This window comes from Camelus dromedarius, chromosome 21 (assembly GCF_036321535.1).
Source record: "Camelus dromedarius isolate mCamDro1 chromosome 21, mCamDro1.pat, whole genome shotgun sequence".
In the NCBI taxonomy this organism is placed as follows: Eukaryota; Metazoa; Chordata; class Mammalia; order Artiodactyla; family Camelidae; genus Camelus; species Camelus dromedarius.
Genome location: NC_087456.1, coordinates 14,464,164 through 14,486,644, shown reverse-complemented (window position 1 = coordinate 14,486,644; position 22,481 = coordinate 14,464,164). Strand labels below are relative to the sequence as shown.

General features: G+C 43.1%; 1 protein-coding gene across 5 annotated transcripts in view; it reads right to left on the bottom strand.

Moving 5' to 3' along the window:
- Positions 1-22,481, bottom strand: part of KCNK2 (potassium two pore domain channel subfamily K member 2) — a 177,552-nt gene that overhangs the window by 93,035 nt on the left and 62,036 nt on the right. For 3 of the 5 annotated variants that reach the window (XM_031438578.2, XM_031438579.2, XM_064477189.1), the window contains exons 1-2: positions 17,440-17,559; positions 14,101-14,411 (exon numbers count right to left, since the gene is read on the bottom strand). In XM_031438578.2, the coding sequence (XP_031294438.1) occupies positions 14,101-14,411; positions 17,440-17,485 (357 nt within the window). In that variant the 5' untranslated portion in view covers positions 17,486-17,559. The other 2 variants (XM_031438580.2, XM_064477188.1) reach the window with 2 other exon arrangements.

The following is a 22,481-nucleotide window of genomic DNA, read 5'->3' as shown; positions in this document are numbered from 1 at the left end:
TTATTTGCCTAGCACAATTATGATATGATTATCTGTTTGTTTCTTTCTAAATTTCCTGTTTGTTGATTTCCATTGCACGTAAAACCTAGGCCACTTATCAAGGCTTATATAGGTCTTTGGCCTGCTTCTCTCGTACCATGAATGATGGCTCAAGCACACCAGTGTTTGCACGTGTCCTAGGACACACTCAGACGCTCTCCCTTTCGTCTTTGCTGCCTACTGGAACACTTCCCCCAAGATCTCTTTACATGACTGACTCTCCCTCATTCAAATCTCATCCCAATGTCACCATCTCAGAGGAAACTTGTCTAAACACAGCCCTTTTAGAGGAATCTTGCCTCCATCATTCCATCTCATTGGGTCGTTCTTTAGTCTTCACAGTATTCGCACTTCATGGAATTATCTTGTTCAGGACTCTGACAGTCTGTCTGTCAGTATAGTTCTGTGTTGATTATGCCCCTTGCTTAAAACAACACCTTTTAAAAAATATGACTGAAACATTATGCTGTACACCAGAAACTGTCACAACATTGCAAACTGACTAGATGCCAATAAAAAAAGCAAAAAAATAATTACATGCAGAATGAATAAATGAATGAATGCTCATTTAAACCACTTCTTCCTTTAGATGAGTAGATCTTTATACCGTCTTACCCCCAGGTCTCTGTCAGAGCTGCTATGCTATCTGAACCTGACAGATAAATGCAAAAATATTTCTGGGTGAGGATTCAGAAAGAGAACTCAGGATATTCAGTGTGTGCCTAAATGTCTAAAAAGTTCTGATTCTCAAAACTATGCTGCAAATCAATTCTCTTTTTCCCTGGATGAGTTGTAAGTTATTTTTGACTTATCAAAATGTAATTTTGCCTTATAAAATTTTATTTCATTAAAAACTTGGAATAAATGTCTCCATTTTTGCCATGCACTTGATTTGTGTACGGACCGGGACAAATGGAAAACAGCAGCAGCCTGCTTCGCCCTCTGAGAAGGAAGACTAAAACAGGTGTTGGGAGAAACCTTCACCAACCCCTGCCTCATGCAACAGGGACTTCAGAACCGCAGCCAGCAACCTTTACATTTCTCTATGGACTGATATGTAATTAACATTGTAATTTCTATTTTACTGGAAAAAAGCACAATCACCAGAGCGAGTTTTAAAGGCAAAGCTAAGAAGATCTCTGCCATATTCACTAGTTTCTTCTTTGCTGAAGAAACACCAGGATCCTGATCATTTGAGAAGCTGCAACACGAAAACATGCTGCCTGTTAAAGAACATAATTTGCATGCATCTCCATGGCTATTTTAAAGAAAATAAGACCTTCCCTTTATTCCTCCTGAAAAATAAAATGTAAGAACTCTAAGCCCATCTAATAACTATGCTTCTTTCCAGTCCATTTGGGCTTGCCTGGCTTGGAAATCTGTCAGTGAATCCTGACCACGCTGTTACCCTGTTGGGAAAACACACACAGCACCTGAGACTCATGGTGTGGTGACTCTTGGGTTCCCACAAAACCTCCCTAAGGACCCCCCTTCAGATATGGAGGAGAAGTGAGGTTCCTTTGCTCTCTGGGTTAACACCGAAATGTCCAAATGGACACAAACCAGTGTCTCTTCACCCATAAATCTCAGCATCTGCCTCCCTGGTACCATCCGTATCACTCTTGCACTGAGCGCACGTGATGCCCAAGGGGAGAGGAGTTCATTTTATTCTGTCACTTAATCAACTGTTTTCAAATCACCCTCTACAGTATATGAGTAATAGTGACAGGAAAGGAGAATTTTTCATTTGCTCAAAAGGAACATGTTCTGTTTTAGCTATTACGAGTTTTTGATGACTCCCCATCTTTCTCTAAGTGAGTTTTAGCAAAATACGAACAGATGCATAACTGTAGAGAAGGAACTTTACGACAGCCGGGAAACTACGTCGGGACCCTAAAAATGGAAAATTTAAGAATTAAAGACTCTTTCTCCTGAAACGTGCATCACTGCAATCCACGTGGTCACGTGTGCCTGCTGAGCGTCTTCCCCCTTTGCACAGCACTGTCAGTCACTGCTTTACCTCGTTCTCAAAGTTCCTTTCATTGCTCCATCACCAGAGAACACATTTTACTTCTACAAGCTTCTGGTAAATTTTGATTCCTTAGGTACCTCTAAAAAAATACACACTTTTTAACTCAGCAGCCTGCAAATATTGGCCCTTTCACTTAACATTCTATAGACTGAGGACTAATTATACACTAAATGGTGCTCTCACTTACACATAACAAATTCTAAATAAACTGGAGTTTTCTGAGAAAAACTAAAAGCAAAACAGAGTGAAAGCGAAGAATATTTTTGATCGCATATGCAAGTTAACTAATCATAGGGGGGAAACAGAGCAGTAGAGAAAGTAAGTATGCTTTGTCAATCAAACAGCTATTATAAGCAAGTACGTGAGGACACAGAGAAAAGTTAATTAGCAAAATGTGAGAAGTCATAAAAAGAAGACTATCCACTAAAGACTGAGAAAAATTGGTTCTTTGTAAAAACGGGTATGTTTGGTTATAGATCTAAAAGAAAAGGTTCTAATTGTTCAAAAATGTAGATACAATAAACACATATTTGAAGGGATGAATGCAAATCTAGGTATCTGTTCTGCAGTGCTTTAATTTTACACTAAAAAGGGAAATAGCAAAGTATGGAAATATCGCCATGATCTCTAAGATTATGAAATGCCCGATATTCAATTAAATTTTAAAAATCTCACCAGTCTGGGTAAAGAGACACACAAATGAGAGTTGAGGCTCACCTCTGTCAAGTGAAAACTAATGGCTTTGGAAGAAAACCACCCAGGCCACTCTTTTCAAATAGTTTTTTCTGTAACCTAGAAGAAGCCACAAGAGTCAGTGCAATTCTTTGCCTGAGGACATCATTCAGCAAGGCCAACATACAAAACACTAGGCAATGCCAGAGATGCAATAGAAAAAAAAAAAAAAAGTACAGAGAAAGAATTAAAACAGAAAGCCACTCCTGTGCTATATCATGATTCCTCCTCTTCTGGGATACTGCCCACAGCTCTGATGGACACTTACCAAAGTGCTAACTGAGCAGAAAGCAGTTCAAAAAAGGATGAGGAAAATAATCAAGGAGATGCAGTAAGTACTAAGGAAGAAATGGAAAAACAAGACGACTAAAAAGTCAAAGACTCAAGACACACACCATCACGGATTACAAAAGCATACAGAGCTGAGCAAGAATGAATTCTAGGTGTGGTAGGGGATAAAGATAAGAAAAGACAATGTCCCTGTCTTTAGAAGGGAATTACATGACTTTGTTCGCAAAATTCACTCAGTATATGGCTTAAAATTAAGGATGTAATTGTATAAAAGATCATAATGAACAGGAAAACTTTATTGAGTAGAATGTAAGACGCATCTCAAGAGAAGGTACAGGCTGAAATGTGGTTAAATTCGAACAGCTTAGATAAATTAAGCTTATGAATATTAGATCCATGACAGATTTTTCATAATGTCATGATGCACAGGGTACAGTTGCCCCTTTTAAAGCTGTTTCATAAAGGGAATAATACCACTGTTTTTAAATGTTCCTTGGTACCAGAGTTAAGAGTAAGAAATACTAAGCTGTATGAACTACTATTCTTTCTTTTTTTTTTTTTAATTATTGAAGTAGAGTCAGTTACAATGTGTCAGTTTCTGGCGTGCAGCACAATGTCCCAGTCACGCATATACATACACACATTCGTTTTCATAGGTGAACTATTATTCTTGATTCAGCCAAGGCATTCAAATGCTAATAAAAATGAAAGGCAGGGAAATAGTAGAGGAAGGTAAAAAAATATCATCTCATCCTCTTTATGAAAAAGGATTTAACCTAACCTATGTGAATACTAAGTAAGAAAACAGGAGTGAATGGGGCTATGCCTGTGTTTAGAGCAGAGGATCCCAGTTGAATGGCGGAAAGGAACCATCATTCATTTCCTGAAATGAAAACATAGTTCTCTTCTTTTTGCAACACCACAGCGTCTACTCTGCTATACTCTTCAATACTCTGTACTCAAACTCCTCAGTCAATACTTTGATTTCTTCTATACGTTACTTATTAAGTAACCTTTGAACCACTGGGACCAAAGGACCACAAGGGAATTTAAACGTTTTACCTCTCCTCCAATTCTAAACTTCACTTTAAAAGAGTTACTCAATAATCTTCACAATTCTAACCAACGGTCACAAAGGCACTGACACCCCCTGGAGAACTTTTGTTAAAGTTCATCTACCACCGTCCACTGGAGAACACGGTCAGAAAGAAAAACAACCGCGTGAGGTCTTGGTCTTAAGTGTGTAACTGAAGCGTAAGGTGTAAACTGAAAAAGGTAGCAGAGAGCAAGAAAATTATGCAGTTTCAGATGCTTCCCCCAAAATATTCTTCTTGTTAAAAATTCACCACAAGGAAGGAGGGATGGCCGATAACAAAATAGCTGTTTAAAAATGAGAAAAAAGAAAAAAGAAAGGTAAGGGAAAAGAAAAGGAGGAAAGAGAAAGAGAGAGAAAGGGAGGCAGGGGAGGGGGAGAGAGAGGACCACATCTGTAAGTCCTCACCTGAGAAGAGACCCACAGCTCTCATTTTAAGAATCTTTACTTCACTACCAAACTTGTCTAGCATCCTCTTACATGCCTTGCCAAAGCACTTCTCTTACTACCACCATATCTTCAGTCTTACATAAATACATAATCGCGTACATTGTACAACTATCCACAGGCTAAGATAACTCTTCTTAATAACTACAGATGTGGTCTTTATAAACACGTTTTTACGTGAAAGCCCCCTCCTTCTCAGTGGATCCGTTAATTATCTGCTTGCTATTCAGATGCAAGCAGGGCTCAAAGACAAAGGCTACTCAGACATTGAGTTTTTTATCCTGCCTTAATTTCTCTAACGATCCAGGCTCTGCGTTCAAAAGGACCCAAAGCCAAGCACTACCTTTGCTGATGAAACTTTAAAGATAGAAGTGTTAAGAAAAAAGAGAATGTCCTAGAATGACGCTGACGTGCCCCACTTCATGCCGCACTGAACACTGTGAAATCAAGGTTTTGCATCTTGAAAACATCACTCATCTGATAGAGAGGCTTTCTATTTGAAGGTCTACTGGATTTGGGCTCCACTTTCTTAAAAACATTATATACCAGTTTATGTCTATGTTGCCTATAAAACACATGTGAATTCAAAATGGCCCATGTTGTAAGGATCCTCAGAGCTGCTCTACCAGCAACGGTGTCTGTGTGAGGTTGCCCTACACCACCACCACAAGGGACCTGGGGAGTGGCAGCCTTCTGTGTCAGGTCCTCTATGTCAAAACCCTTCAGACAATCTCTAAGAGGAAGACTTGGAATATTGCTGAATCATCCCTTACACAATGATGAGCAAAAAATGGATATAGCAAAGTAGCATGCATATGTGATCTCGTGTGTGTAAAACTGTGTGGACATTCGCACATATGTGTGTGTACACAGAAACACAAACACACACACACACACACACAAACACACACACAGCCTCAGTCTATTCCATTTGTGTATATACGCCTAAAGAAAGGTCTTGGCCAACTCCAGGGGAAGGACTTCAGATGTTACTTTTTTCTTTGTATCTTCTTGTAGCATCTGGATTTTGTATAAGATATTATTAATACTTTGTGAATGTCCGAAACAAAGAAAGGGGTAAAAGTCCTGTAATCCTGCAGACAGAATGTTAATTTAGTGCCTTCCTGCCACTATTTCCCTCTGCTCCTCCTCTCCCCAGCCCTGTCCACCTCTGCCTTCCAGGTAAGCATCCTCCAGCTTTAAATCACCTTCCCCAACTTCCCTTACCTGGTCGTGCTTCAGCACGACTAGCACCCAACCACACATGTCTCAGCATCATATTTCAGTTGCTCACTTGTGGCCTTATAATTGTAGTGTAGTTTTCCATGAGTATATATTTTCCGTCCACATTGACAGACCTGCCACACCTGCTGCGGCTGAACTTCGCTAGTACAGTGTGGGGCGCACAGACGCAACAGCCACGTGTAATGAAGTGTGTCCTCGGTGCACAAGTCAGAAATCTGATTTAGTTTGTAGGGTTAGACAAAAGGGGAGCCCAGGGTGAGGAAACACAACAAAAAAAAAACGTTGCTTCTAAAGAGACCTTTGGTAGCGTGGAAACTAGCCTTCAGTCACCTGAACGGCAGCCCGAATTCCAGCGCCCGCTGTACCACTTTCCGCATCTCAAACCAGAAAGGGCTGAGTAACCCGGGGTCAAACATTCTGTGCCTCCGTTTCCCTATCTACAAAAGGGGCATGGTGAAGAACCACCTCTCTGTTTCCTGACCAAGCAAAAGAGAATACACATGAAAGTACCTGTAAAAAGATACAGCCTTGGGCTAAACATTCTCTGGGTGCTGACTATCACTAGACATCGTGGTGCACACATTCCTGTGCAACTATCTACGGGAAAGGCCCTGGAGATGGAGTCACAGGAAAGGATCTAATCAAGGTACTTAATCTGTCTGCGCCTCAGTTTCCTCATTTTACAAATCTGAATTAAAATACACATGTCAAGGGATGCGGGAATTAAACAACATAATGTACCTTACCATGCAAAATGGTATGCCAATATATGATATAAGTCAAACGTGGACTGTGCAACTCTAAGAATTTTAGAGCCATCGTCATCATTGCTATTGACAGATCTACACTAGTCAAACTTCACTCTCATCCTATTTGACTGAGTTGTACATTGAAGTCATGTTTTTAGTTTAGACCAAAGAAATTGTCAGCCAAAAAACATTTTAAAATGTATTACAGTGTATATGCAGAATAACTTCTCTCAGTCTCAGATAACTATTCCAGCTATCAAATAATATTCCTTTTTAATCACATCAGTTTGGGTGATATTTTATTGACATATAACAGTCATATAGCACTTTACTAATTTTTTTTACCAATATTAACTAGTTAATCAATCTTCATACAGCCTTTGGAGATAAAATCATTTTCTGAAAAGCTTCTTTTACGTTTCATAATAAAAACCTAAGTATAATTAGGAAAGAGCGAATGAAAGTATCTCAATTATTACTTGATGTACTTATGCATGAAAAAAGCCTTTCCATTTAAATTCTTTCACTCTGAAAGTCAAGACAGCTTGAAGATAGGGGCAGGAAGAGGAGGCAAACATGTTATTCCACTAAGAAAGGAGTTCGTGAGCGAGACCTAGGAAAATCAGAAACTGACAAGGTTTTCTTCAAGGCTTCGAGATCATCCTTGATAACTAATTTCCTCTTGTATCTTTGAAAGCAGCACTCCGAAATAATTCTCACCCTCCAAGCCCAGTCCTTGAAACGGCTCCTAGATAATCCGGTAAAATAATCCAGGCTACTTAGAAATTTACACACTATGCTGTCCAAAAGTGTTTCTCCCAGAGATTAACCCAAAGGACCTAAAGTATTTATGGGATGTTTAAACATTTTTCAGGCTGTTTTGCTCAGAACTGTGTTCCTAACGTCTAAATTTAGGTCCAAAAAGTTGAACAAGAAGAGTAAAATCACTGAGAAGAAAAGATAGCCTCTTCCGATGCTCTCTAGACAACATGATATTGTGTCCGTAAATTAAATGATAAAAGACAAATATGCACTTTGCGAAACTGAAGCCAAATATTTAACATATCTAGGCGCTTATACAAACTAGAAGAATAGCTGCCCACCCACTGTGTACAGAATCACGTAGTATCACTCACTGCCACGTACAGTCAGCTCTAAGCACACACTTCATACGCCAAGCCATCCCCTTTGCTGTTAAGAGAGCTGCGAAACGTCATCAAAAACATAATTGAGCTCCCCTATTCAAACACCTTCGGTGGCTCCCATGCCTAGAGACATATTTTTTAAATGTTTCTTTTAAAGGGTCCCTAACAGCAAAGAAAAATGAAAACTTCAGAGGTCTGGGGGCATAGGGTGAAACAGTTTGCTAAAATGAGAGGAATGTCCTTGAAATCCTTGAAATTCATGTGAATTCTGGATGCTACTCTGTAGCAACCTCTCCATGTTGAAGTGTTCCTGGGATCATTCAAGAATCTCTGCTCGGCTCAACCTGCACTCATTGTCCAGGTGTCTTTGTCCAACGTCTTGACTTTAAAAGCTTTCTGTGTATTGATGACCTCCCAGTCTGTATCTTCAGCCTGACCCCTTCCTGGAAGCCCAAACTCACATCTCCAGCATCCTGATCAACAGCTACCCTGGCGGGGGTGGGGGGAGTCTTCCCAGGCATCTCAAAGTTAACATGGCCATGCTGGCCTGGACTTGGTCTGGGCTGTTGTACTAAAGCGCCCACACAACACTGTCCCCTGGTAAAGGCATGAGACGCGCTGACCAAGAGTATTGTTTTATAACCATGGCCCGAGGAGCTTCACGGAGGTTAACACCAGCTTGTTGGCATTATTTATTGATAACAGTGTGATGGACGGTTTGCACCTGGTCTCGGAGAGACTCCCAGAAGTTCTGCCACTGAGATTGGTTACAGAGCAAGAAAATGCCCGTGCAACCAGCAGGATATCAGAAACTCTAGCCAAGATCCTATTTTTGGCTCCCTGGCCCTGTGGAGTTCTGTGCACACGCTGGAAGTTCTTGATTCAAACCAGAATGTCCTGGCATAGCCTTACAGAGGGGGACAATGGCAGCTGGCTTCCGGCCTCTCCAGCCCCTGTGCTGTGGTGTGACCCTTGCCTGTGCTGCAGATCTTTATTTGGGGGTGCTGTTTTCACACTGCACCATTTTCCTGCATGATACTATAGATCTGTAAGCACTGTTATCTGGGGTCCTCTGACTCTTCTTCAACAACTGAAGCCTGTCTAACAGACACTACTAGTGCAGTTGCTCTAAGCTCCTGACATTATCACCAAACCAGCTCCTCCTGCACACTTCTCTGTCTCAGAAAAATGGGAGCTATATTCTTTTAGTTCATTAGGACAAAAATCTTTGACGCCTCACCTTTGCCCTGCCCAACTTGCCCATCAGTAAAGTCTCCTTGGCTTTCCTTTCAAAACACATTCAGAACCTGCCCCTATCTCACAACCTTCCCAGCTGTCACCTTAGTTCTAGCCTCCCTGATCCATCACCCGGATTATGACGACAGCCTCATAACTGCTCCCTCTATTTCTGCCCATGGCCTCCTCCAGCCTGTTCTCAACTCAGAAGCCAGAGTGGTCCTGGTGAAACATAAGCCAGAACACGACACTCATCTGTACCAAAAAGTCCAACTCCTGAGTGTAACTTACCAGGCCCTACATACAGAACGTGGTCCTCATCAACGGCCTGCCGTCGTCTTCTACCGCTCCCTCCTCCCAGCATCCCTGCTGCCCCTCTGCCTGCAGGGGATGCTCTCATCTCAGGGAGATCCTAAGCCCTCTCCTGAGTGTTATCCCCCAGAGAGCCCCTTGGCTAATTCCCTCACTCCCTTTACTTAAAAGTCACCTTATCAGTGAAGCTTCTTCAGTGACCGTATCTAAAATTAATCACCAATAGCCTCCGACATTTACTACCCCTCTTCACTACCTTGTTTTTTCTCCTGAGACTGATGGTACCTTCCCCCAGTAGGATGTGAGCTTGCTGAGGGTGAGAATTTTCACCTGTTTTATTCTCTCCTATACTTCAGTGCCTGGGACAGTGCACAAGAAGCAGGAATTCAATAAATATTTTTGAATGAATGATGATAGAATTAATATAAAACCAATGTTTTTCTTTTTTTAAAAAAGTCTAGTTCATCGGCATTCTAGGAAGGCAGGAAGCCCCAGGTATCCCCTGGTACACAACCAACTGCCCTCAATGGCACATCTACTCCAGGGGGAGGAGAACGGGCCTTGGATAAAGCCCCCTCCCTCGTGTGGAACAACAGGCCTTGCTCTGCTCTGCCAGACTTGCTCGTGACCCTGCCCCGACACCCAGATACCTCAGTGACACTGTGCCCTCTGCCTAGAACATCCGCTGATTCCCACATCTTCCCCCAGAGAGCTCTGAGTCCACACTTAAAATCCTTTCACCTCTTCTTCTGTGTCTTCCCAACTCTCTTTAGGTGGTGAATTTCTCCCTCATGTGGTCCGGCTCCAATCTGCAAATAGTTCTATTACAACTAAGTTTATAGCCGTCTCCCCCACTTCACTCTGACGAGGGGGTGTCTTCCAAGAAGCCATGTTCTTCCCATCGTTCTACTTGGCTCAATGCCCAGCCTAAAGGGCAACACTTTGGAAGTGCTCAATAAATGCCACTGAAGGAAGCAGTAAAAACAAAACTGAGAAGAGGGAGCAGTGCAGAGAACAGAATCCCCTCAGCAGGAAGTTTCCAAAGACCTAGACCCCAGGCCGCCACATGCCCTTGTCAGATATGTCTGTTTCTTCACCCAAAAAGCAGACAGAATACCTTCCCTCCCTCCCTGATGGAGGGTAGGGGGACAGGGAGGTAGAGCTCAAATGAAAAAAACAAAAGCCAAGTCTCCCATGAGATGTTTTTATTATCAGCGTATAATATAGATCATAGGTTTTTTTTGCCCTATTTTCTAATCTCAGAATTGATTCAGCAAACATGGAAATAACTAGATGAAAACCAGGTACATCCAGTATGACTGTGCCTCTCCTGGGTCACCACGTTCAAGGAGGAGAAAACCAGGAAGTGATGTCCAAAAAGAAGATTAAAACCCAGGTTCTATACTCTCCATGTATATGGAGAGAGCGATGTTATGTAACATAAATCACTCTGTACATGGGACTATAATTCGATATTCATTACAGTCTAATACACAGAATAATAGGGAACATTCCAGCAAACTTTAATGTTTATTAAATTTTTTTTAGAGGCAGAAAATATAGGAACTGAAGACATAAGCTCTGGAGTCTGTCCGTTTAGGTCTGAATAACAGTGCACGCTACCTTTTGGAAAATGAGCTCCCTCTGACTCAGTTTCCACATAAGTTAAATAGAGATAATAAGGCACTTACCTTACAGGGTAGTTTAAGAGAATTAAGTGAGACATTACATGTACAGGGTTAGAACAGTGCCTTGCACATAGTAAGTGCTCATTAAATTTTGTCTGTTGTTACTGGTATTCATGACTTTTGAAACTTAAAAGTGTTTCCATATATTTTTCTGTATTGATGTCACACTAACTTAAATGTAATGGAAGTTGAAAATCAAAGTTTTCCAAATATTTCAGCCAAGAAAAGATCTGTCTTGATACCTCTGCCCCCCCTCCTCCATCTTGCCTCAGAGGGCCTTTGTCAAAAACAGCACTTTGACGGAACACACATGCTGGCACTCGGTAACAGAAGAGGAAGTCACTCTCAGGTGCGTCAATGCTCCATTTCCCTGTCCCTCCCTGTAGCACCCCCCACGCCTTGCAAGCCTACCCACACCCCATCACCCTGAGACACAACCACAGCACGGAATGAAGTTACCATTGCCCACCCAGAGGTATAATTAATAGCTTGAGGCCAGATTAGATGAACCGTACTTGACGATGGCCTTACTGTCTGACTACCCACTTCCTCCTCCTTCCCTGCTGTTCACAAGGAATCCAGAATTCCTCCTCCACCAACACTAGGACTGAACTTTCAACTTCTCTGACTCTTTCCCCCTCAGCCCTGAAAAAGCTGAGCCCTGAAAGAACAGAGACCCCTAGGAATGAAGCTAAATCAAGATTCTGAAGACCCGAACTCTCATCCTCATAATACTACTTGGGGTAGGTCACTGGGACTTTCTGTGTCTTAGCTTCCTCATCCTTAACACTGTGATATTACTGCCTAATATACCTGCTCATGAAGTTTTAAGGGAGGATTAAAAGGGAGACTAAACATGGGAAATATATGTGGAAATTTGAGGGAATCATACAAATGAAATGTAATTCTAACATATGATTACTGGCTAATTTGCCTGCCTCCCTAATTAAACACTGATCTTGATCTTGGAGCCATGCCATGAAAAAGATTTCTTTTATTAGAAGAAATTATACTCAAAGAGAAAAAAAATAATTTATTGAAACCATAGCGTTAGTGATACGACAATAAATGAGGCAACCTCTGCGTTTAAAAACACTGAATAAGCACAAAAATCCTTAAGATTTTTTTTAAGAAGCAAAAATACTCAATCAGCAGTAAATACTAATAAAGCTAAAATGGATTGTCTGGGTAGAGCAGAAAGAAATAAATCAGGTCATATTTTGAGCTCTGTTTGTGTTCATTCCAAAAACAATGTGACTTCTTTTTTTTCCCTGCCCAAAACCAACGACCTCACTTTAAAAGGTAAGACTGCAACTACTTGAATTAGATGCTTCCACCCAGGAAAGAGATAAGGCAGGAGGGAAAAATATCACAGCAAACAAACCTCACACTTCTTGAGAACCTAAATGCCTTACGGGGACTGTTTCTTTACCCCTCACAGCAACCTGATTTGATGGGTATTCTTTCCTCATTCCGGATAGATTCTTTAAGGCTCAGAGTGGAAAATTACTTGCTCAAGATGACAACTCCAGTAAAATACTCAAATGGAGTTTAAAACATCCTATCTGATCCCAAAGTTCAGGCTTTTACTACTCCTCCATGCTCCCTCCACCAAAATACCCTAGAGCTCTCCTTCTAAAACCCAAGAGAAGTGGGAATTATTCAAAGATTGTAGTACCTCTAAGGACTCTGTGCACAAATGGAGAATGAAGTGGAAGGGATCTCATGCAGGAACAGACAGTTGGCAGGCTCACTGTCAATACTGAAAATGGCTCCACCACCTTCCATTATAGTAGAGAATTCAGTATCTAAGTATCTGAAGAGCCTTTTCAAAATTTCAGTCAAATAGATGAGATGCAGAAGTGTCTGAATATGGTAGGAGCTAAATGAGGATTGAAGAAGTCTAGCTTCCATAGCTTTCAATAAAACTTGACTGAGAACTTGTATGCGTAACTCTGTAAACAGAGGGAGGACGGAAGTAGCATTTGGGGACCCCTGGCAAGAGGAAACAAGAAGGGGAAGGTCTTAGAACAAGAACTGTTCCAACTCATTCAAATGATGCAAAACCAAGTACAAGATGAGAAAGAATCTGCTCAGTTGATGATTCAGATGATTTTCAATCCAATTTGACTTACACCAGGTAAGAGAAGTAGGCTTGATAGGAAGATGAATGTGTACAATTAAAATGCTTTCAACAATTAGTCTCATCTCTCCTTGAAAGAAAGTTCTAGGGCTTTCTTCTTGACCAAGAGTCTTGGTTTGACCAATGAATTGTTTTGAACAAAAAGAAATCCACAACAAAAATATAGCCATCACCAAGGAGCCTAACTGAAATTTTTAAATCACTTTGGGATTAGCTTTTTTTAAAAAGTGTTTTTCCTTAAGGATACTGTTCTGCTATTATAGAGTAAATTAAAACTAAATTAGTTTTTATTCAAAAACTCCATTTTTCTGTGTAGTAGTAAATTGCTTTTAGTTGGTGTCTAGAGAGGCAATGAGTAATCACTTCTCCCTAGACACCTAAAAAAGGCAGTTATCAGAGTCATACTTCGGCTAGATTAAAGATGTGTGCCACAGCTTGTTAACTGGGAGGGGTACCCACCTTAAGAGGGTCACACCACAAACACATCTTTACTATCTTATGTGGCCACTGCCATGTTTACTGCACTTTTTCTGCCCTCTATTTTCCCCTCATTTGCCACAGCAAAGTTTCTCAGTCAGCAATGGTTATCTAACCATGGGGGCCTCCAGCAAGGTAACCCCAAGTTCACAAGTGTCCACTGGTAGGTCTAAGACAAGGCAAAGGAAAAGAAAGTGGGGAGACAACAGGAAAGAAACAGAAACTCAAGAGTAGAAGAGGATGAGAAGGAACAGCAAGAGGGAAAAATAAAGGGGAAGGAGAAGAAAAGATGGCAAGGTAAGAAAAGAGGGAGGGGGTGCCATTTGGAGAAAAAGAAACTGTGGGAAAGAGGACAAAAGTGGACTGGACCCCCACAAGCAGATCAGGGGGCTTTGTATTGTGTTATCGCCTCTTACTCTTACTTGTCTTTCCCCAAAGAGTCAACAAGTAACAACTCCTGGGGGCCATTACCTGGATGAGTTCGTCCAGCTCAGTCGAATTGACACAGGAGTGCTGGGAAATGAACGTTTGCTTCTGGATCACAATGGTGGTCCTCTGAGAAATCTCGTGAGGCTGCTCCAACGCTTTGAACACGGTGGCGCCGATGATCAGATAGAGGACAACCACCAGGAAAATCGTGGAGACCGTCTTCCATTTCATAACATTAATGGTCGTGTCACTCTCCACCCGGGAAGCAAGCACTGTGGGTTTCGTGGAAAACGAGAGCCTCGGTTTGGAGTTCTGAGCGGCAGACTTAGGATCCAGCAAGTCGGGTGCCGCCACTGACAACAACAGAAATGAAGGTTAGGTTGGAGGAGGTTAGAGGGGGAATGGCTCGGCTTTGTGAAGGGGTCAGCAAAGGCTGACTCAACTCCGCTTGCTCCCCTGGTGGAAGCTCTGGAGCCAAACCCAAAAGGGCTCCCACTAGATTGCAGCCAGGACCACATACATGGGTTCAAGGAAGAGGGGCTGGGTCTTAGCTCTCTGCTGCTATTGGGGTTTCTGATGGGAGGAAAAAAACAGGAAGCAGATCAAGAAACTTTAAATAAAATAAAATAAAAGCATGCCTGAGGTCTTCTTAGTTAATTTCAAAATTTCTGTCTGTCCAACATGCTAGTCAGCACATTTACAGAGCTCTGAAGAGTTGAGAGTACTAAACTAGGTATCTGAATGCTCATAAAGAAGGCTAATAATGGATTATTCTTGTTCTCAAGAACTTGACGTTTGATATCACAAACAATAGATGTAAAGAACATTACTTATTTTTATTTTAAAATTCATTATAGTAAAGCAGTTGTATTGTAAGTGAATTTGAGATCCAAACATTGTTGCTCAAAGTAAAACATTAGCAATTTTCTGGTAAAACAGGATGGCAAATAAACCACTCAGGAGCTCAGTCATTTCTTTCTGCTGTCCTCCAAAACGGGCTCATGTGTAAGCATTCTCTGTGTTTTGCTATTCAATCTCTGACATCTTTAAAAAGAAAACAAAAGTATTGCTACGCATTCTGGCACAATCCTAGGTGTAGCCAAGAGATGACAAGCTCCTTCCATTTCAACAGTGAACATCATAAAAAAAAAAATTTAAAACCTTTTCTCACACCTTAGACCCTACATGCTATGTACAAAGCTAATTGCTCCATTAGAGTGGATTTATGTGTCCTCTTACAAATTCCCTTATACTCTAAGGTGACTCTAAATCCATTTATTATTCATCTCAGCTGTTCAAAAATATCATTAATGGATTTCTTCTTAGGAAATTCAAGAGATACTAGACTTCTACTTCCTAAAGGGAAAATGAGCCATCTACAATAAGAGTATTTGATTGGAAAGGCAACATTGAACCAAAAGGGGTAACAGAATGGCTGAAAATGGGGGACTTAAAAAAAATTGCCAATCCAACCAGAATCATCAATTTCACATTCACAATTGCTATAGATATAAGTAAAATTACTCTAGTGTATATGATACAAGTTTAATAAAATAACTTAATCAAAAGACACTTTTAGGTAAGTATGTAAGAAATCCCTCAGAAATTGCACCCAAATACCCTACAGGAACCTGAAATTACTTGAAAATAAGAAGGGAATAAAGAGAGTGTCCATTTTCACGTGGCTGCAGACCTTGCCCTCTTGACGACCACTGGGAGTTAAATGTTGGACTACCACAGTGGGAGTTCATGAAATGGATCTCCTATTGCCCATCGGAAGGAAGCTTTGCAAACAAAGCTATGGGGAGCATCAGACCTGAGGAGTATTGTACAATGATGGCAGATAACGGAGGGCTCCTCAATCAGCCAAACTCTGAATGGTTCTGACTCTGAAGAGATGGAAGTCAGAGTCAGAGATGAGGTAACTGTACCCCTGGCTCCAAGTAGAGGTTCTACATAAGCACAGATCATTTCTGCAGTTTCCTATGGCTGAGCCTGCCGTCTACAGGTGTGCACAGCTTCCCTCCTGTTACAGTCCCCGGCTCCAAATAAAGCCCCACACCTTTAACCTGTGATATTCATAATGGGAACTTCATTCAAAATTAGCACTGGATATGTGTTTAATGTTTTAATTTTTAAAACCTTTTTAACAGAACTGACAATAACAGTTAAAATCACTGTCATCTGCTGTCTAGCCACCCCACCCCACTTCCAAGCTGCTTAGTGAGTCTGAATGAAAAATAAAGGTCATAATCTAAAATTAAGCTATCTTTGGAATAAAAACAACAGAGAATCACAGAGAAGCTCCACATTCTCTCTCTGAAGGAAGCTTTCTAAGCCTTTCCTTCCCGGTTCTCTGTGCTCTCTCATATTTCTGATTTTTCACATCAATGGTTTCTAATCTGTAGAACTGGAAAACACCAAGACTGTTTACCTCCATGCTCCCAAATCCCAATCCTAAAATGCAATGCCAAACTAAGATATTATCAGTATATGCTTTTGGGGAAAAGGGACAGGTTTTTTTTTTCTTTTAAAGATTGTGTGTTTGTGTGTGTGTCTGTGTGTGTATATTAAGCTAATATATTTCCTGATGGAGTTCAATTCTTTTGAGCTATTGCTTTATTTTTTAATTAGTAGATGTGTGTGTGTGTGTGTGTGTGTGTGTGTGTGTGTGTGTGTTGCACATCTGGCAGACAGAATGGGCAGAAACTGGTGAAATACCAAATTAAAAAACAGCCTTTCCTCTCGGTCTAACATGGGAACCCTCTGGGTTTCCATCTCCCGGTCGTTTGATGCATGATCCTGAAGAGAAGCTCCTTAGAACACAGAGTCAAAGATTCACCCCTTCCACACACACTTAGCATCATCACTACCTCCCTTCTCTGCCCCCAGCACATCACAGCCTCCTCTTAATCCTGGTCTCTAATCTTCATCCAGGTATGTCTTCTACGCTCCCGGCCACAACTGGCGACTCAATACCAGGAGATATGAGCTTTCTTCAGCACCACTGACTATCCCACCACGCAACGGGCAACAAGTGTGACCAGGGTCACCATGCGTCCTGCCTGTCGGCTACTCCCAAGAGCTGACCCTCCTCCTCCTTCGGAAACTCCTCCAAGTGTCCCAAACCCATACCCAAGGCAGATGCAAAATCCCTAGGCACCAGCGGGAGAGTGGGGAGAAGCAGCCAGGAGAGGATCCGGGGATAGGTCTGTCTCCAACCCCAGATTATGACCCAACACCCTGGACGGGAAATGAAGGTGGAAAACGTCCGACTACTGCCAGCTGGACATTTACAGCCCTCCCGGGACTGGCTGCGGCGGAAAGCGCGCGGCGGGAGGTGGAGAGGGGGGTACCCGCGGGGAGGGGGGGGGTCCTCACCTCCTGCTGTATAGCCGGGTCTCTCCCGCGAGGCGCTGGGAAGCATGAGGCATGCAGCATTCAAAATGTTTTTTTTTTTTTTTAAAGACGGACTTGAAGCTTTTACAAACACGCCATTGTACTCACTTCTTATTCAGAGACGGGCTGCACGCTCCGAGCTGCACGGGCAGGCATTTTCCCCGGCTTTGTTTTACAAGGTGGGAAGAGCGGGGCTGGACGCGGGAGGGAGGGTGGGGGGAGCGTGAGAAGAAACGGAATCGCGGAAAGGAGGGGACACCGGCAGGCTGGGCAGAGGGCGAGGCCGAGGCCAAGTTGGGCTGGGGCGCCGCCGCCCCCGCGCGCGCCTGCGGCCGGGCCCGGGTCACCCGGAGAGCGCGGGCGACCCGGGTCCCGCTCGGGCCCGCAGCCGCCGCCGCCGCCGCGCGCTCCGCCCCGGGCTCCGCGCTGGCCCGGCCCCGGCGCGGCGCGGCGCGGGGGCGGTGGGTGCAGCCCGAGCGGCCGTGCGCCCCGGCGTCTTTGTGCTCGAGCCTCGCTCAGCCCCTCTTCGCATGTCTTTGTGCGTCTCCCCGGCAGAGCCCTCGGTGCCCCGGGGGCCGAGGTGGGGATGAGGATAGGGGTGGGGGTGGCAGGGTCTCGGCGCGCCGGGCGCCCTCCTGCCCACAGCTCGGCCGCCCGCCGCCGCTCTCCCTTCCAGGCTTGTTCCTCTCGCCCCTCGCCAGCTCCTTTCCCTCCTTTCGGAACTCCCTCCCCCTCGCCTCTCCCCCCTCTCTGTTCACCGCCTGGGCTCGCCTCTCAGCACCCACTCCGAGCCCAACCTTAGCCTGCGTCTCCCCTGCCTTTCCCAAAGTCCCTCTTAAGCTGCCTCCCCGCCTGGAGGGCTCGGCCCTCGGGTTCACCTGCTGCCTCTCCTCTCGGTCCCTTCCACTAACCCTGCCCCCTCCTTATATTCGCACTCACACTATGTGGCACGCCAGGCTCCAACCCACCTCCTTCCAAGTTGGGGTGTGGGATGTGGGACCGAGCTTTGGGAAGCGGGTCCCTGGCCCCCAGCACATGGGCAGCCTCCCCTCCCTTTGCGCTCCCGCAGGGTTGTACAGAGAAATGCCCCCATTCTCACGTACACCCTGAGACTCCTGGAGTGGGGGCGGTAATAAGGGTGCTGATTTCTTCCAGTCGGCGCCCGGGGAAGGGGTATCAAGTCACCAACAACCTCCACCCAGTCTCCAAGGGTGCTGGACCTGGGTAGTGAGCTCTGCTCAGCAGAATGTTGAACGAATGGGGAAGGCACCGGGAGCCAGGGTGAAGACGTTTAGGGATGCAGAGGAAAGGGAAGAAAAATCGATTAGTCTCTCAGGACAAGACCCCTTTTGCTGGGGACAGAGGTTGTGAATGTGGTCGGTAAAGCAGCGCGGTGGGAGACCTGGGACCTCGGTCAGAGCTCGGCGCTCCCCTCCCACCTCGGCATCAAGATCCCAGCTTGGCAGGTACCAGACCCTGACTGCCGCGCCAGGGCAGCTGATCTCGTGGCAACTGGGGTGCGGGAACCGAACCCACAGAGGAGGGGGAGAAAGCTCGCAGGGGACAGGGTCAGCTATAATAAGCGAGTCTTCTCACCGTGCACATGATGCAGTGGCACTTCAGCCGGTTTGTGAACTCTTCCTTCCCACTTTTGCAGCGGGAATCCCCTACTGACCTCCACCCTCCCACGTCCACCGCTGCGCGAGAGTTTATCTTCCAGAACCTCTGCTCGGCCAAATTGGAGTATTTTCCCAGTTAGCAGAATTTCCCAGCGAAAGCTACAGACATGAAGGAGGTAAGGGAGAGAAGAAGGACTCTGGATTGTAAAAAGAACCTCGTAAACCTTCTACAAGGCTATGGCTGTCAATGATTTAAAATGCCAAATTATTTTTTAAATTCCAGGATAGATTTGGCCAGCTTTCTCGTTCTTTCTCCTACTAAAAAATGTCCTCCTTATTAGGAATTCCTTCCTGCTGGAATGGAAACATGTTTTTCTCGACTTCTGCTCTCAATAATAATTTAATCAGATGTGATGTCCTTTCTAAAGTGTGAGTCTGATCCTCTCATTCACCGACTTAAAACCCTTTCAGACTCTCTAAGTCACATATAATGTATTTCCTGATCTGTCCTCTTTTTTTCATTCCTAGCCTCCCTGGTTACTGTCATCTTACCTCACACACATTCCCCAGTCTTCTCCCCAACTCTGCATGACTAAGACACTGCATCAGAAAAAAACAAAACAAAACAAAACAAAAACAAAAAAACAGAACAAATAGGATATGGTGTGTGTGTGTGTGTAAATTTTATTCTAAGGAATTGGCTCCCACAATCATGGGGGTACCAAGTCCATCTGAAATCCCTAGGACAGCTCCAGACATTCAGGCAAGAACTGATGCTTCAGTCTTGAATTTCTTCTTTTCTGGGAACCTCAATTTTTTACTCATAAGACCTTCAACTGGTTATATACAGCCTACCCACATCATCAAGGGTAATCTTTCCTTAAAGTCAACTGACTGTAGGTATTAACCACATCTACAAAATGCCCTCACAGCAACCCCCAGCTAAGTGTTTGATGTAAAACTAACCATCACCGGTATTATCCTCCACATCTTATCCCAGCTGTCCAGAAGTTTCTCCTGAGTCCTGGTCAGGTGTCTCACTGTTTACTTCCCAGGGCAACTTACGCTTCCATCTTTGTACTTGTCATGTTGTATTGTGCTTCTTTAAACTAGACTGTAAGCTCGGCTGGGGCATAAATCACATCTGTTTCCCATAGTGTCTGCAGTAACCACTGACTGGTAATAAATAAGTGTTTGATAAATATCTGAGTGAAACTGTGATTGTAGACATCATTTACCTGGCCTCCTACAAAATTGGAACTAAGTATTCTACATTCATAGGAAATGAAACGAATTTACCACTTTCAGAATCGCTTTCTACCCTATCACTGGCTTTTTGTTCTCCAGGTAAAATAATCCCAAACACTTTGAGGTTTTTGTTGTTGTTGTTTTGCTGTTTTGTTTCTTGTTTTCACTTTCCCCCTTTTGTTTAACTACTTGGTGAACTTGGTGATTCTTTTTTTTGGTTCTATCTAGGTACTTTGCAAATTTAACCACACCTTCCCTTTGTCAAACTGGCTAATGCTTACTGAATGGGGCATTGAGTCATAGTTCAAATATGCCTGTATAGTGCATCCCTTTCCCAGACTCATGGGATACAAGACTTACCACCAATCCCAAATCCTGAACTGTCACTTTCCCTCCCTTTCTCTGTCAGTTCATGTGTAGCAGTGGTCTTCTGTGTTCCCCTTACCTTATCCTCACATTATGCACACATATATGTAGAGGGCTGGGGGTAGAGGTCATGGATTTACTTTACAGAGACATGAAAATAAGAGCTTAAAACAAGAAAATTCCAAATTGTAACATCAGCAAGAATCACTCCAACAAGCTAGCCTTGCTGTTGTAATTCACAAGTAATTCAAAAAACCCAAGAAACTAGTCCCTGCACTGACTCTGGCCCTGCCTTCCACTGCAGCCCCCCACAGCCCCCTCAATTAAATACTCCTATTCCTTTAAAAGCCTTCTTCGGCTTACTTGCCGTGTTTGAAGTAAGAGATGGGGGTAAAAGGAAATACACTAGCTTGTGTATCATTGCAACTGGAGAAACAAGGAAATGGGATGGTTTATCCTGTTTAATTTTATGCCCCCATTTCTCAAGGCATATAAATCCCATCAGAGGTGTTACAGAAAGACTAGATGGACTCTATTTCTTTCATGCTACCAGACCCAGACTACTCAACACCCTTTAACTTTGTTATAATAGATAAGAAAACCTGACATATGTAATAAAAAGATTTTGCTCTCCCAAATTCTATACTCCCCTCATTCCAGTGATTTCAGAGCTATTGTTATGCTCCAAGTAGCAACATGAAATCTGCAGGACTTCACTTTCATATCTGTTTTTCTTTTTGACCTTGGCCTATGCATAGTTTAAAAAAAAAAAAAACAAAAAGGGCATGCCATTGCCTTTTCCCTGATTCCAATCAGACCTGGAATTTTGGAGTCAAAGTGACTTCTGTGGAGATCCTAACTGTATCATTTGTGAACCAGGTGAGTCTGAGGGAGTTCCTTTATCTCTCTGACCATCAGTTTCCTCATCTACAAAATAGGGATAATATACTGAACTCACAAGGGATTGTTGTGAGAATTAAACATATACGTGTGTTTAACATTGTAGGTCCTCAAAAGAACTCTGTTCTCTCCTGTGCTTGACCTAATCCAGTGAACCAGGGGACTCTTGGCTCTGCAATAAATCTTGCCATTTATTTAATCTTCTGGATAGCACAATTGCACAGGTCTAAGATGAGGAAGAATGAATCACATTCATCAAATATTTATTGAATGCCTGCTAGCTGCCAAGCAGGAGCCCTGTGGATATGGCAAGGTTGCTGTCTTCATTAAGCTTATGGTCTAGAGATGGAAGGTGCTAAACAAACAAAATTACAATTCTGTTAAAAAGTCCACGAATGATAAATGTTAGAGAGAAGGGAACCCTTCTACACTGCTGGTGGGACTGTGGTTTGGTACAGTCATTATGGAAAACAGTATGGAAATTCCTTAAAAAACTAAAAATAGGCTTATCCTATGATCCAGCAATCCCACTCTTGGGCATATATCTGGAGGAACTCTAATTCAAAAAGATACATGCTCCACAATGTTCATAGCAGCACTATTTACAATAGCTAAGACATTGGAAGCAACCTAAATGTCCATTGACAGATGACTGGATAAAGAAGTTGTGATACATTTATACAATGGAATACTACTCTGCCATAAAAAGAATAAAATAATGCCATTTGCAGCAACATGGATGGACCTGGAGATCATACTAAATGACCTAAGCCAGAAAGAGGAAGAAAAATACCATGATGTCACTTATATGTGGAATCTAAAAAAAAAAAAGAGGACACAAATGACCTTATTTACAAAACAGAGCAGACTCACAGACATAGAAAACAAACT